The sequence below is a fragment of the Sminthopsis crassicaudata genome, chromosome 1 (genome assembly GCF_048593235.1).
Source record: "Sminthopsis crassicaudata isolate SCR6 chromosome 1, ASM4859323v1, whole genome shotgun sequence".
In the NCBI taxonomy this organism is placed as follows: Eukaryota; Metazoa; Chordata; class Mammalia; order Dasyuromorphia; family Dasyuridae; genus Sminthopsis; species Sminthopsis crassicaudata.
The window spans coordinates 136006879-136020717 of NC_133617.1; the positions used below are offsets into that span (position 1 = coordinate 136006879).

At 37.0% G+C, this 13839-nt stretch overlaps 1 protein-coding gene across 2 annotated transcripts in view; it reads right to left on the bottom strand.

Annotated features, from left to right (window-relative positions):
• Positions 1-803: 803 nt before the first annotated feature.
• Positions 804-13839, bottom strand: part of DCSTAMP (dendrocyte expressed seven transmembrane protein) — a 44047-nt gene continuing 31011 nt past the window's right edge. Inside the window, exons 3-4 of one of the 2 annotated variants that reach the window (XM_074267212.1) lie at positions 10038-10346; positions 804-2776 (exon numbers count right to left, since the gene is read on the bottom strand). In XM_074267212.1, coding sequence (XP_074123313.1) covers positions 2702-2776; positions 10038-10346 — 384 coding nt within the window. In that variant the 3' untranslated portion in view covers positions 804-2701. The remainder of the gene's footprint in view (positions 2777-10037; positions 10347-13839) is intronic. The other variant, XM_074267221.1, reaches the window with a different exon arrangement.

Consider the following 13839-nt stretch of genomic DNA (forward strand, 5'->3'; position numbering starts at 1 on the left):
AGATCATATTCCCCTTTTCAGGATGTAGTGTGGTATAGTAGAATAAATATTAAACTTGGAGTCAGGAAGATCTGGGTTCAAATTTGTGCCTTTCCAAGTAATAATTCATATATAGCAATATTTGCTTAACTGCAGTATTTGCGATTATCTTGACCTAGCTTTGAATCTCCTTGAACCTTCCCCACTGAAATGTTAGCCAGCAAACCAGCACAAACTGAGAAGAATTAGAAATGAATGTGTTGGGCATGTATCATTACTTGGGATGGCAAGGAGGTGAAGCTGTTTCTGTAGAAGCCTAGTTTCTACCAGTATACAAAACATTGTCCCTTCACAAACTGATTGATTTATGTTTCTTTATGTTTCCTTAGTAATTTTGCGATTTTAAGGCTTAAATATGAAGAACATTCACACAATAGAGTCTTGTCTTGACCATCAACACCAGTGTTTTCTGTCTTTTTTGTTTTGTTTTGTTTTCATGATCTCTGTGACAGCAGATACAGCTGGTCTGTTATTAGCATTTCACACAAATTATGCCTCAGAAACTAAGTAACTTTGTGACTCCAGTCAAATCACTTAAAATTTCTTAGCTTCAGTTTCTTCAATTGTAAAGTCATAAGATCTTTGATACAAAGCTAGAAGAGAATTCATCACTCATTTATTGAAGAGTCTAGAAACCCTCACTTTACAGATAAAGAAACTGAGATCCAAAAACATTGTCACTTTCCAAGATCAGACAGACAGTAAATGGCAAAGAGATCAAGATTCAAAACTGAGCTACTCAATTCCAGAACTAGAACCTCTTCCTTCCTCACCCTACAAGCTGCCTCTATAAGCACTTAGCTTTCAACGCATTAAATATCAAATAAGATTAAATGTAATGCAGATCTGGGGCATATGTAGATCTACTCATTTTGCTCAGACCCCTATCTTATTACATGTGTAAAATAATATTGAAAACTTTGGAGCACTCCATAAATGTCAGTTAATATTTTAATTCCCCCAGGTCTTATGTGCTCTTTTGTTGTCATGTATGGGACTAGAAACATTGTGATATGAACACATGACTTGTTATAGTGTTGGACAACTCTGCAAACAGCCTTGGCAGGTTCCCATAATGCTATAAAGGAGGCAAGGTTTCTAAGGGAAGAAAGGTCATTACTTCAGATTTTATAAATATACAAATTCATGGCTGACCAACTAATTAATTCATTTGGTGTGCATTTTCCTTCATCTCCTACTATATGTAAGGCTGAGGATAAAAAGAGGAAAAGTAGTCCTTGTACTCAAGGAGCTTCCATTCTACTGGATAGAAAACCACATTCACACAGTTAAGTGGAAGTTATATTTTATGGAGAAGAGGAGTTCTGACACTTGGGGGCAGTGGGAGACTTTTCTGTTGTTAGACTAGAATCACTTTGCAATTGAAAATTTTCACTCCCTGTGCTTTTTAAAGCCCCTCAAACAATGCTTTTCTGGCAATTTGCCTCCTGGAACATCTACTGTCCTGTCACTTTATAAATTTGTGTTAAAGGAATAACTTCCTCTTTGGCACTTCACCCTTAATTACAGTAATTTACTACCAATAGAAGAGCCATGCCTTGATTATGCCATCTAGAGTTGGAACAAGGCATGTACATTAATCCAAAGGTTTGACTCAAATCAAATACCTTACTATTAATACCATGGACTAAATTATTAATAATGATAGCTGTCGTTTGTTTTTAGTGTTGAAGGTTTAAAAAGTGCTTCACACATACACTATTTCATTTGATCCTTGGAGCAACCCTGTGAGTTAGTTTCTTGTTCAGTCATGTCTGACTCTCTATAACCTAATTTAGGGGTTTTCTTGGAAAGGATACTGGAGTGGTTTGCCATTTTCTTCTCCATTTTATTTTGCAATGAGAAAACTGAGGTAAATAGTACTAAGTGTCTTACCCAGGGTCATACAATTAGTATGTGTCTGAGACTGAAGTTGAATTTAGGAAAACGAGTCTTTCTGATTCTAAAGCTAATGTTATAGCCACCTAATATTTTGTATTTTAAAAATGAAAAAACTGAAGCAAAGTACCTTTCTGATGCCACTCAGTAAATGTCAAAGGCAGAGTTTTGGACCCAGATTTCTCCTGATATCAACTCCAACAATCTTTTCATTAAGTAGCTATGTGACGTAGAGGTTAGAGCACTTAGTCTGGAGGCAGGATGCTTTCAAATCCATCCTCAAATACTTAATCCTGTGACCCTGGACAAATCAATTAACCTGCCTCAGTTTCCTCAACTATAAAATGAGGGTAATAACAATAACCCCTACACTGCAGGCTGCTATAAGAAAATCAAATGAGATAATATTTATAAAATACTTAGCACAGCACCTGGCACATATTAGGTGCTATATAAATGCTTATTTCCTTGTCCATATCACCATGCTGCTCATCACAAAGTTACAATGAAACTCCTCCTCCACTTAACCCTCCCTCTTCTGCCAAGCTGATGGCAGCCCAGGCTAATTGTACATAATATGTACCCTGGAGGAAATAAGCAGCCTCTAGAGTTCTTGAGTTTGGCCCTGAAAATTCTAAGCCTATAAAATGAAAGTAAATGTCACATTTCCATACAGTTGGGAATGAACCGTGACATGTGCCAAGCATCCATAAATCTGAAGGGAGCTGCTGAGATAAATTTAGCTGAAGAGCTGCTGAATTTTTCAAGGATTGTTTTCATTTGCAGGGGATGAGGTGCCCTCCCCAAACATTTTCAGGATGGGAAACCAGAAGTGCAGCTGAAAAAGACAAGAAAGATAAATTGGAATCAAATTACTCTCAAATTCCAGGTATTTGTAAGAAGCTATTTACTGCATGGTCCATGAACCAATAAGGAGTCTTTGAAAGTTCTTGCTTTTGTAATTGGGAGGGGAAAGAGCAGTAGAGGACAATTCAATTTAATTCTATAAACATTCATTAAACTGAAAATTCTGTACAAGGAATTGTGGCAGGTGCTAGGAACACAAAGATTTGTTTTTGTTTTTGTTTTGTTTTGTTTTGTTTTTAAAAGTAGTCCCTGCCCTCAAAAAACTTACAGTTTGGGGGTAGTGGTATAGGGAATAGGAGAAACAGAAATTCCTAAAACAAATGCAACGAATTGCCCCTCTTGGAGTAGACTCATACACCAACACCTTATTGATTGGCTTTTGTGGTCTGGAATTACCTCCTAATGATTTATTGGCTTAGGCTCAAAAAATGTACTCTGGCATATAACTGGAGAATACAGCTTCTCCTCCTATGAAAGTACCATAGTTTCTATTCTCACAGAATCAACCAATAAGCATTTATTAATTCCCTGCTATATCCCAAGCTGTGTGCTAAGCATTAGAGATACAAAAAGAGGCAGAAAACAGATTTTGTCCTCAAGCAGTTTACAATCTAATTAAGGGGAAACAACATTTAAAAAAAATAAATATGAAGCAAGTTACATAGAAGATAAATAGAAGATAATTAACACAGAGAAGGCATTGGAAATAAGAGAAGTTGGGGAAGACCTTTTGTACAAGGTGGGAATTTAGATGGGACTTAAAGGAAGCCAGAGAGGTCAGTTGTCAAACTAGGAGAGAGAGAACATTTCAGGGGTGGGGATTCACCCAGAGAAAATGCCCAGAAACTAGAAATGGAGTTTTTTTGTTCCTGAAACAGCCAGAAGACCAGTGTCACTCTATTGAAAGTACAGAATGACGAATAAGGTGTAAGACTGAAGTGTAGAAGAGGGCTAGGTTATAAAGGATTTTGAATACCACACAGCATTTTGTATTTGATACTCGAATCAATAGAAAGTCACTAGAGTTTATGGAGTGTAGTTTGGGGAAGGAGGGGTGTGTATGTGTATGTATGTGTATATGTGTGTGTGTGTGTGTGTGTGTGTGTGTGTGTGTGTATGTGTGCTTCATGATTAAACTTGTGCTTTAGGCAAATTTTTGTGGCTGAATGGATTGGAATGGTGAGAGATATAAGCCAGCGGACAAGATACCATCTGGCTATTGCAGCAATCTAGGAGTGATGTGTTGAGGATCTGCACTAGAGGGATGGCAATGTCAGAGAGGTATATTTTAAAGATGTTGCAAAAATTGATAGGCATAACAACTTGGATATGATGATGAGGGCTCAGTAAGAGATAGGGTGATACATGATGACTCCTGGGTTTTGAGTCTACAGAACTCGGAGAATGGTTTGCCTTCTACTGGAATAGGGAAGAATGGGACAATATTGGGGGGAAGGGAGGGACAAGGTAGGGGAAAATATGAGTTTTGCTTTGGAGATAGTGAGTTTGAAATGTCTATTAGACATTTAGTCTGAAGTAGTTGAAAATGTAAGATTGAAGGTCAGCAGAGAGAGTGAGGCAGATAGGTAGATGTGAAAATCATCAACATAGAAGAGATAATTAAATCTCTGGTAGTTAATGAGATTATCAAGTGAAAAATTAGTACTGTACATAGAGGGAAGAGGAGTCAGGACTGAACATTGAAGGACATCTATGTTTACCTGTAAGAAAATGAAGTAAAGAAAAAGAAAAATAAAGTAAAGGAAAAACGGGAAAAAATGGTTCTTCAAATCTAGAGACAAGATAGTAACAAGGATAACAGAGTGATTAAAAAATATCAAAGGCCTCAGAAAGCTTAAGAAGAATGAGGATAAAGAAAAAGTTATTTGATTTTGCAAATAAGAGATCATTAATGACTTTGGAGAGATCAGTTTTGGTGGATTTATAAGGTGAGAAGGCAACTAGTAAGGGGATAAGAAGAGAGAGGGAAAGTGGAGTAGTTTTTGATTTTAGCTACAATGATAGAAGAAATAGAGGATAATAATAGGGATACAAGGATCCTCAAGTAAAGATTTTTGTCAGGATAAGGGAGACATGGCTATGTTTTTAGGCAGTAGAAAATAAGCCAGTAGGGGAAAAGGTTGAAAATAAATGAAAGGAATGACAGAGGAGGCAACTTGTAGAAAGAGATAAATTGAAGGAGATCGAGAAAATCATGGCCGTAAAGGACCTTAGAAATGATTAAATCTTTTAGGTACTATAGTAGTAGTAACTTTTTCATCATGCAGCATCACTTCAGCCCTAGAATTCACATGTCTACCCTCTACCTTGGCCCTTTTCTTTGATTCCATGACTTTTCTTAGAACCTCTATTTATGGAGGGCACCCAAATCCAATCCTTCATTGCTCATCCAGCTGAAATCTTCCAGATTTCTCTATCATTTCCAAGCCTAGTAACATCTTACTCTCCTCCCTCACTTCCCCTTCCAGCTTCCTTTTGTGTTTGTCCTCCCTTATTAAAGTGCAAGTTCTTCAAAGGTAAATACTGATTTTCCTTTTTTTGCTACTATTTTTATTCTCAGAACCTAGAACATCATTTAGCACATTGTAATCACTTAAAGTTGGTTGCTGACTGCCTGATAGCCCACCCATCTTCTGGTAAAGAGGACTCAGGATAAAGAAGATGCACATTTTTTAGACATAGCCAATGCAGGAATTTGTTTAGTTTGACTTTGTATATTTGTTGTAATAGTTTCATTTGACTTTTTTTTTTTTTTTAATAGGGGATGGGATGGAACTGAGATGGAAGGAAGACAAAATAGATATTTATTTATTGAAAAAATAATTTTAAAATATTCCTTTATATAGGGGAATTTTTTTCTCCCTTAAACTTCCAGACAGCAATACATCAAGAAAGATTTCTATCCCTCTCTTCTCATCTATCCTCAGGATTTCATTTTACAGAATAAGATCATGATAGTGACTTTATGGAATTCTACTCTCTGATTGCTTTCTAGCTTTTTGTTTCTGAATGAACATCAAAGACTATTGAATGAGATGGAGTGAGATTTCTCAGACAGTCATGAAAATTGAGTAAGGCTTCACCAAACCCCAAAGTTGATGTAGGCCTGAACACTTATTAGAACATACCTGGATCATCTTCCTGCTATTTTTCCATGACATCAATTGCTTGCTACTTCAACCTAAACCAAATATGGGCAGCTATACTCTTATTGGCCAAAGCTCAATTTCCTGTTCCCGATTTTAGACTTCATTCCTTTGGCCAATGAGGATGAGGGTGGGAGGGATTTTTTGCATTAGGGACTATATAATCTACTGTTCTGCATCTGAAAGCACCTCCTGCCTTTAATTACTTATTTAAGTAGAGTGATGCCTACTTCTTGCAAGAATATATAGTAAACCTTGCTTTCTTGCTCCTAGAGATATCTCTAGCTATTTTATTATATGGTGGTCACTTACCTCTCCATCTGAGCCACACACTATCAATTTTCAGGAAGGATATTTACAATTTGGGGAGTTATATAGTAAATATTTCTGAGTTCTGAAGACTCAAGATTTAAAGGACCCAAAGCATTAAAGTTTCTGAAGTCTAGAGTCAGTCAATGAGCTAGAAGAAGGAGATGTCTTCATTAAATGATTAGGAGAATAGAGAGGACTTTTCTGGAACTGAAGGATTAAAGCCACATCATGGGGATTATGAGATGTAGACCTTTTAAATGCTCAATGATAGTACTGTGAACTGCTTGAACATTACACATCAAAAGTGGATAGCTAACATTTATTCCGTAGTCCCATAAAAATGTTTTTGCTTTCTGAAGTAAAGTCTACTTTTACTTGGCATTTACTTTACTTTGGCATTATTTGGATGTTTTATATTTCTATCCTTGTTTATACACTCTTGGAAGAATTTAGCATCTTATTCATTTTTCATGAATAGTCCTAGCCTATGTCCTGCCATTGGACTCAGACGTCTCTGGGAGAGTAAGGCTAATAATGGCTTTGCATTGCTCTGCCTCACTTAAATCCAGTTTACTTGCAAGTCAAAATATCATCTTCCTAATGTCATTGGTTCTCTTCTAGAATGAAGAACAAACAATTATATGAGTACTAGTAGCTGTACCCTTATGGGAACCAAACTGACAGTTCCACTGGACAATTCTTCTATTTCCTTATTTCCTCCCTTATTCCCTCCCTCTCTTCCTTCTTCCCTCCCTCCCTCCCTTCCCTCTTTCCCTGTCCCCCTCCCTTACTCCCTAATTTCCTCCCTTCCTTGCTTCCTCCTTCCTTCCTCCCTCCATTCCTCCCTTCTTTTTCCCCCCTCCCTCCCTCCCTTTCCTCCTCCATCCCTCTTTCCTTCCTTCTTTACTTTTTATTTCCTTCCTTCCTTTCTTCCTTGCTTCCTTCCTTCCTTGCTTCCTTCCTTCCTTCACTCCTTTTTTCTTTCCTTCCTTCTTTCCTTCCTTCCTTTCCTCCCATACATCTTTTGTTTGCTCCTTGTTTCTTTTCTTCCTTTTTTCCATCTCTTTTTTTCTTCTCTCTTTCCATCCACATGGGGACTCATACTCTAACTGCTAGGTATTCTGTTCAAAGAAATATAAATTCTGATCACTAAAACTTGAAATATATTTTGGGGGTTAGGGAAGATTTTTTTCTTCCACATTTATTTATTCTATTTTCCCCTCCTCCAAAAAGTAAAACCTATGACAATTAACTTTTTTGTCTCAAGTAGTTTCATTTGTGATTTTTGGAAATAAAGTTCTGGAAAACCTGTCTTAGATAAAGCCCACTGAGATTCTAATGGAGTTACTTAACTATGCTTTTAATCACACTGGTTCTCCCTTATTGGCCAGCTCAAGCCTTACTTGCTCATTGTTTGGGTTTTGATGACTTGAATGTAAACTGTAATTGTTTCTGTTCTGGAACTTCCCCTCCCAGACTGATTTTTTTGAGCAAACTAGGCCATCTTTTGCCTCAACTTTTACCTAGCCTTAGGTCACTGAATTGACTCAGACAAACTGAGACCTGAAAAAGATCTTAGCTTTAAAAGTCCAAAGTGTGCCAGTTCATCTGGGGACATCTCCAGTTATCTTGATCTGTGTTTTATCACTGGATTCAGATGACTTTGGAGTGAAGCTGATGACTTGTACAGCCCTGCCTTACTTAAATCCAATTCATTTGTAAGTCAAGACATCAGTCTCTTGATGTCATTGGCCCTTTTTAAGAATGAAGGATTGAAGGGAGGAACCCTGAAACTATCCTCCCTGCCTTTGGGAGGGAAGCCATGGGGGTGAACTCTGAGAAACTCTCCTTTGGGAGAGGCCCACTTCAGGAAATCAAGATAAGTGGCTTCATTCTGTTTTCTTGGTAGTGATTATCTGCACCCTCTATTGAGTAGAAAATTAGTCCAAGACCACTCCTATTTAGCTCTAACTTAAGTGGTCTCATTCTGCTGGAGATCTGGACCTAATATAACTTAAGTAGTTTAATTCACCTTAAAATCTAGGCCTGGAGGCAGTGACAATATGGAAGGAATCTCATTCAATTGAAACCCCAGTTTCAGACTTCTTATAAAAAGATAATTTTAAACTTATATTTTTGCAGAAATCCGAAGTTAGTATGCTTTGCCAAGGGACCTCTCCTCTGAAGAGAACTTCTCAGTAGCAATCTTTTATTATTTTTCTGCCAGGACCTTATCACTAAGAGGTCTGTCTTTCTAGCAAAGCTGGCTTCTCAGAGTCAACAGAATAAATTTCCCTTTTGCCATTCAAACTTTTTGGGTTCGTGAATTCTTTCACATTGGATCTGCATCGACCAGAGGGGGTTCCCACAACTCTCTGCACTGCCATTAACCACATCAGGATGAACAACATGTTGTATGGTAGGTGAATAAAGGCTGTCCCATATATTACATCCATATGGAATGGAAATTTTGATATTTCTTCAAAAGGCAAATTACAAAATTAATTAAGTTATGAGATCAGGTTCTTATTTTCCTCTGTCTTTCTTCATTGGCAAAGAGGTCCCAGGATATGGGGAGGGGCAGCAAATCTGGGAGAGTGTAGAGCAGACTGACTCAGTCCTTATCTCTCATATGTTGAAAGCACTTGTCTCAGGGACAATAAAAGGAATGTCTTCGTTTAAATTTGAATATATGTGTGGTTTCCCCATTTGCTGTAGTTTTTGCTCTTAGAATGTGAGGTTACATTCTCAGTCTATGAGAATGAGCCAGAAAAGGGGGGTTAATGTTGTGTCAGGGAACCTATATATTGCCCCTTCTGTCTGTGCTCAGGGCCCTCATTTTCACCCCTCCATATGATGAGAGTGGCTGCCCTTTCTCATGAGAACCAAATAAACTTTCTCCTTGCATCTTGAGAGATCTCAGATTTATTGGGTCATTGTACATTGTACATTGTAAAATAAAGGCATAAATAAGAGTAAAACTTGTAACCCATTTTTAGGACTAGTAACTAGTACAGAGTTAAATGAAACAAAACAAAACAAAACCCTAATAAACTATACCTCTAATCAAAAAGTTCAGTATACCCCAAAGATTGGTTTGTGGAACAGGGATTAGACTAGTGAATTCATTGTTATAGGAGACTTCCAGGTGATGAAAGTCCCTCTACCAATTGCCTCCACTAGTATTCAGAGGTAAAATACCTTGTCTAGAATAACATAGCCACTATATGTTAGATTCAGGACTTGAAGGCAAGCTTTCCTGGCATGGAAGTGAGCTCTCTTACTATAAACCTCACTTCCTTTGTGTATACAGTTTTTGTTGTTGGTTTTTGTTGTTGTTGTTGTTGTTGTTGTTGTTGTTGAGGCATTTAGGGTTAAGTGACTTGCCCAGAGTCACAAAGCTAGGAAGGTTAAGTATCTGAGGTCAAATTTGAATTCAGGTCCTCCTGACTTCTGGGCTGGTGCTCTATCCACTGAGTCACCTAGCTGCCCTATGTATACAGTTTTAATGTGGGCCTGGATCACTGTTTTGCTAAGAATTATTGTTATACAAGGGATAGAAATAGAGTTAAGAAGATCTGATCTTGAATCCCTCTTCTAACATTTTTTGTCAGACATATATATAAATGTTAAAGTGCTTTAAAAAAAAACACTGTCATTTTGACACTGAACAGGAATAAATGCCATAATCTGATTCTTAGACTAAATTAGAGGTACTCTTAGGCTTCTTTCAACCCATATCCTTCTCCTTACCTCTGTAATAAACTGCCTCAGTTTCTTTTCTCCTCTCCTCAATGCCTGCTTGGATCTTCTCCTGAGGATCTTGGCATGCAGATATTGTATCCGAACTCTTTCTACATCAGGGTAGAATGACCCAGACACTAGGATTTTAAACTGCATTAGGATGGAGGATAGCAAACCTAGTACCACCAACATCAGAATAATGACACTTAGTGGAATCCATGTTTTAGACATAAAGAGCTCAGGTTTGGGGATGCAGTTGGGCTCAAACAGGGATATATTAAAGGATGAATCATTTATGATATCATGATTTCCCTTCACCTGAAACATAAGCAAAGTCAAGTTAATTCAATTAGCCTTTATTAAATACCTACTATATACTAGGTTCTGTATTAAATTCTGGATTGACAAAGAAAGGCAAAAATAATCTCTGCTTCAGGGAACTCACAGTAAAATGGAGGAGCCAACTTGTAAACAACTCTGTACAAACAAAATATATACAAAATGATTTGAATATAATCCCAGAGGAAAAGGTTAGTATTAAGGAGGCTTGGGAAGATGTTTTGCAGAAGATAGGACTTTAGCTGAAATTTGAAGGAAGTCAGAATATCAGGACAGTGGGGGGATTGGAGATAGGAGCTCTAGGAGCAGAGCAGGGAGAATTCAAGGCATAGAGAATATTACCTGTGAAAATGTGTAGAGTTGAAAAATGAAGTGTTGTGTATGGGGGAAGAGAAAGGAGTAATTGGGTTGTAAATTATGTGGAGAAGACTGAAAGTAAATCTATTTTATGAAGGATCAAAAGTCAAAGCAGGTTTTAGGGAAGAAAGTGCTAGATTTACAGTTAGGATAGGCCTGGATGTGAATCTCATTTATTGCAAATTATTGTTGAATACAAGCAATTCAAAATCTTTCTGTCACTCTGTTTTCTTATTTTAAAAGGGTTAATAATATCTACAGTACTTAACTCATAGAACTATAAGGACAAAAAGGTAAAACATATATCCATAATATATAATAATTATTATAGCTAGCATTCATGTGGTATTTTAAGATTTGCAAAGTGCTTTACAAATTTTAGTTCATTTTATTTTTCACACAATCCTGAGAAGTGGATGCTATAATTATTATCTCCATTGTATAGATGAAGAAATTGAGGCTGAGGAAAGTTGAGTTTTTCCCAGGTCCATATGTCTAGTAAAGTCAAAGATCAAATTTGTAACTCAAGATTTCCTATCTAAAGGTCTAGGACTCTATCCACTATTACTTCTAACATGGCTTATATTACCCTTTACCCACAACAACCGTGTGAGACAAATACTATTATCATTTTCTATATTCCTCATATGCCAATCTACCTCTCCAATTTTTGCCTTTACGATGTCTTGCATGTCTAGATTGTACTCCCTTTTTACCTTTGCTTAACATTTCTTCCCTTAAGACACAACTCATTCTAGTCTGATATAAATGATGAAAGAGACTAAAACATCTTTTGAAACTACATTCTGTGATCACAGAAGGCTACCATGTTTCTTGTTAGACACTAAAATATGCTCCACAGTAGAAACTAGTTTTCTGATGTTTCTTCCATATTTTTTCTGGCGATCTTTAAAAATATAATATTTCCTGTTTCTGAGAATATATTCTGGATTAGGAATAGTTGGCTTTTTGTTTGAAGCAAAATAAGTAAATAAATAGATGAAGCAGGTATATTCCAAGGTCAATGTGAACTGCTTAAGACTGGCCCAGAATTAAGGAAATGACATTGATAGTCATGTAATGAAGCCAATAAGGATAGTCAGGTTTGTTGATTCAGCTTTTTTCCTCCTGACCTAGGAAAGTCACTTAATCTCTCTGTGGACTGGTTTTCTCATTTGGAAAACAGGAATTAATGGACCAGATCCTGTCCATGAATACATATTCCAATTTAAATGAGGCACCTTGGGACTTGAGAATTAACCTCAAGGTACTGTGAGACTTAGTGAGATCTTTAAGTGAGATCTTAGGGAGTGTTGTCCCAGCATCCCAATACTCTGGTGACCACAGACCAAGAATGCTATCTTCATCATATCTAGGAATCAAGTAATCCTCCTGTATATTAGGACCTAATAAAGGCATCTGCAAGGCCAAAGAAATGTGGCAAAGAGGATTACTAGTCTATTGCCTAGGGGAAAAGCAAGAAAAACTATTTCAGTGGCCTATTCCTAATTAACAAATTAAAAATGAACCTCTGTGACTAAATAGTTAATTTTGGTTCTCCAGAGCAAATGTGTCAGTTCTTTCCTACTATTGAAATTGCCAAAACACTCTGATCTGATAGTCCTGCAATAACAAGACAGCATGTGGCCAATTTCATGGTGGTGCAGTAGACATTTTATCAAGGCATCTAAGCAGGGATTTGAGAGTTAGGAAGCTAGGTTATAAATATAATGACTAAACATTTTTGTACTTAACTCTTTCAGGAAGTCAGGGTGATTTATCAAGTGTTTCCTCAGCCATCAACCTAGTTCAGAGCATCATTTCTTTGTTCTTAGATTAATGAGACAAGCTCCTAATTTGTTTCGCTGACTCAGATTTGTCTCTACTTCAATCAGTCCTATGAATCTGGGAAATTTCATCTTTCAAAAGCAAAGTATGGATAGTGGTGCTAGCATAGTGATCTTGAGCAAGTCACTTTCCCTATTGGGGTTTCCATTTTCTTATTTCCTAAAATGAGGGCAGTTGAACCATATAACCTCTAAGATTCTTTCCAATTTTCAGCCCATGATCCATGTTCTTTAGCCAAGATATTTGAAAAAATCTAAGAGGACCTGCTCAGCTCACATAGATGTGTGAACAAACCACAGAAATAATAGATTTAGACATTTAGCACTTATGAAGAATCAAATGGCAAAATGAAAATAATTTTAACAAGTTCTGGCTTGTGGCCCATTGGAAAACTTGTAGTTTCCAATTATTTCTATTCTCCCCCTTCTTGCCATTTCCTATCATTCCCTGTCCTGTCTTGTTTATTCTCTGGCCTGCTTTATAATAGCTTGCCTTCTTACTCCACCTTGCATTGAAGAACTGAAACATTTCAGGCTTCATGCTCCCAGCTTTTTGTTTTCTTTTTGTATCCATGAGAATATATATGTTTAAGTGTTCCTGTCTTTCTGTATATGTGCCTATGTCTGTGAGTGTGTGTATTTGCATTTACTTAGAAGTAAAGAAAGCATTAACTACCAATGAAAACATTATTGGGTTCATAAACATCCCTGAATTTCACTAATTTAGAAGCTGATAAAAGAATCTTGTCATAGGGCTAAAAAAATGCAGGCAAGAGCAATAGAAATGGTACATTATCTCTCATTTTTGATTCCACTATGTTAGCTCCTAACTGTATTTATACATTACATAGCAAGCATTTAAAGTGCATTAGCTACTTCTTGCTTAAATCCAAATAGTTCTTCCTTTGAGATTCGTTTCTTGCTGCTCAGCAGGTACATTTTGCTTGTTCTCTCATTTACTTAGCTTTTTCAAGCTGATTGCACTGAACAGCACCCCACTCTCTTTCCCAGGCCCAAGGAATTAGTTAATTATAAGGCACCCCAGGGCTCCAAGTTCTTAGAGTAAGCTCCAGGAATGACAGAGCTTCTGTTTCAACTTGCAAATGACAAAATAAAATTCAAAAGAATTTAAAATAACTGCATTAGGTCTGGCAAATATGAGACTCCTCTCTTAACTCTTCAACTTCCATCTCCTTTTATTCTTACTTTTGTTCCCTCTTCCTTTCCTTCCTTCTTCCCTTTCTTCTTCCCTTCCCTTCTTTTCTTTT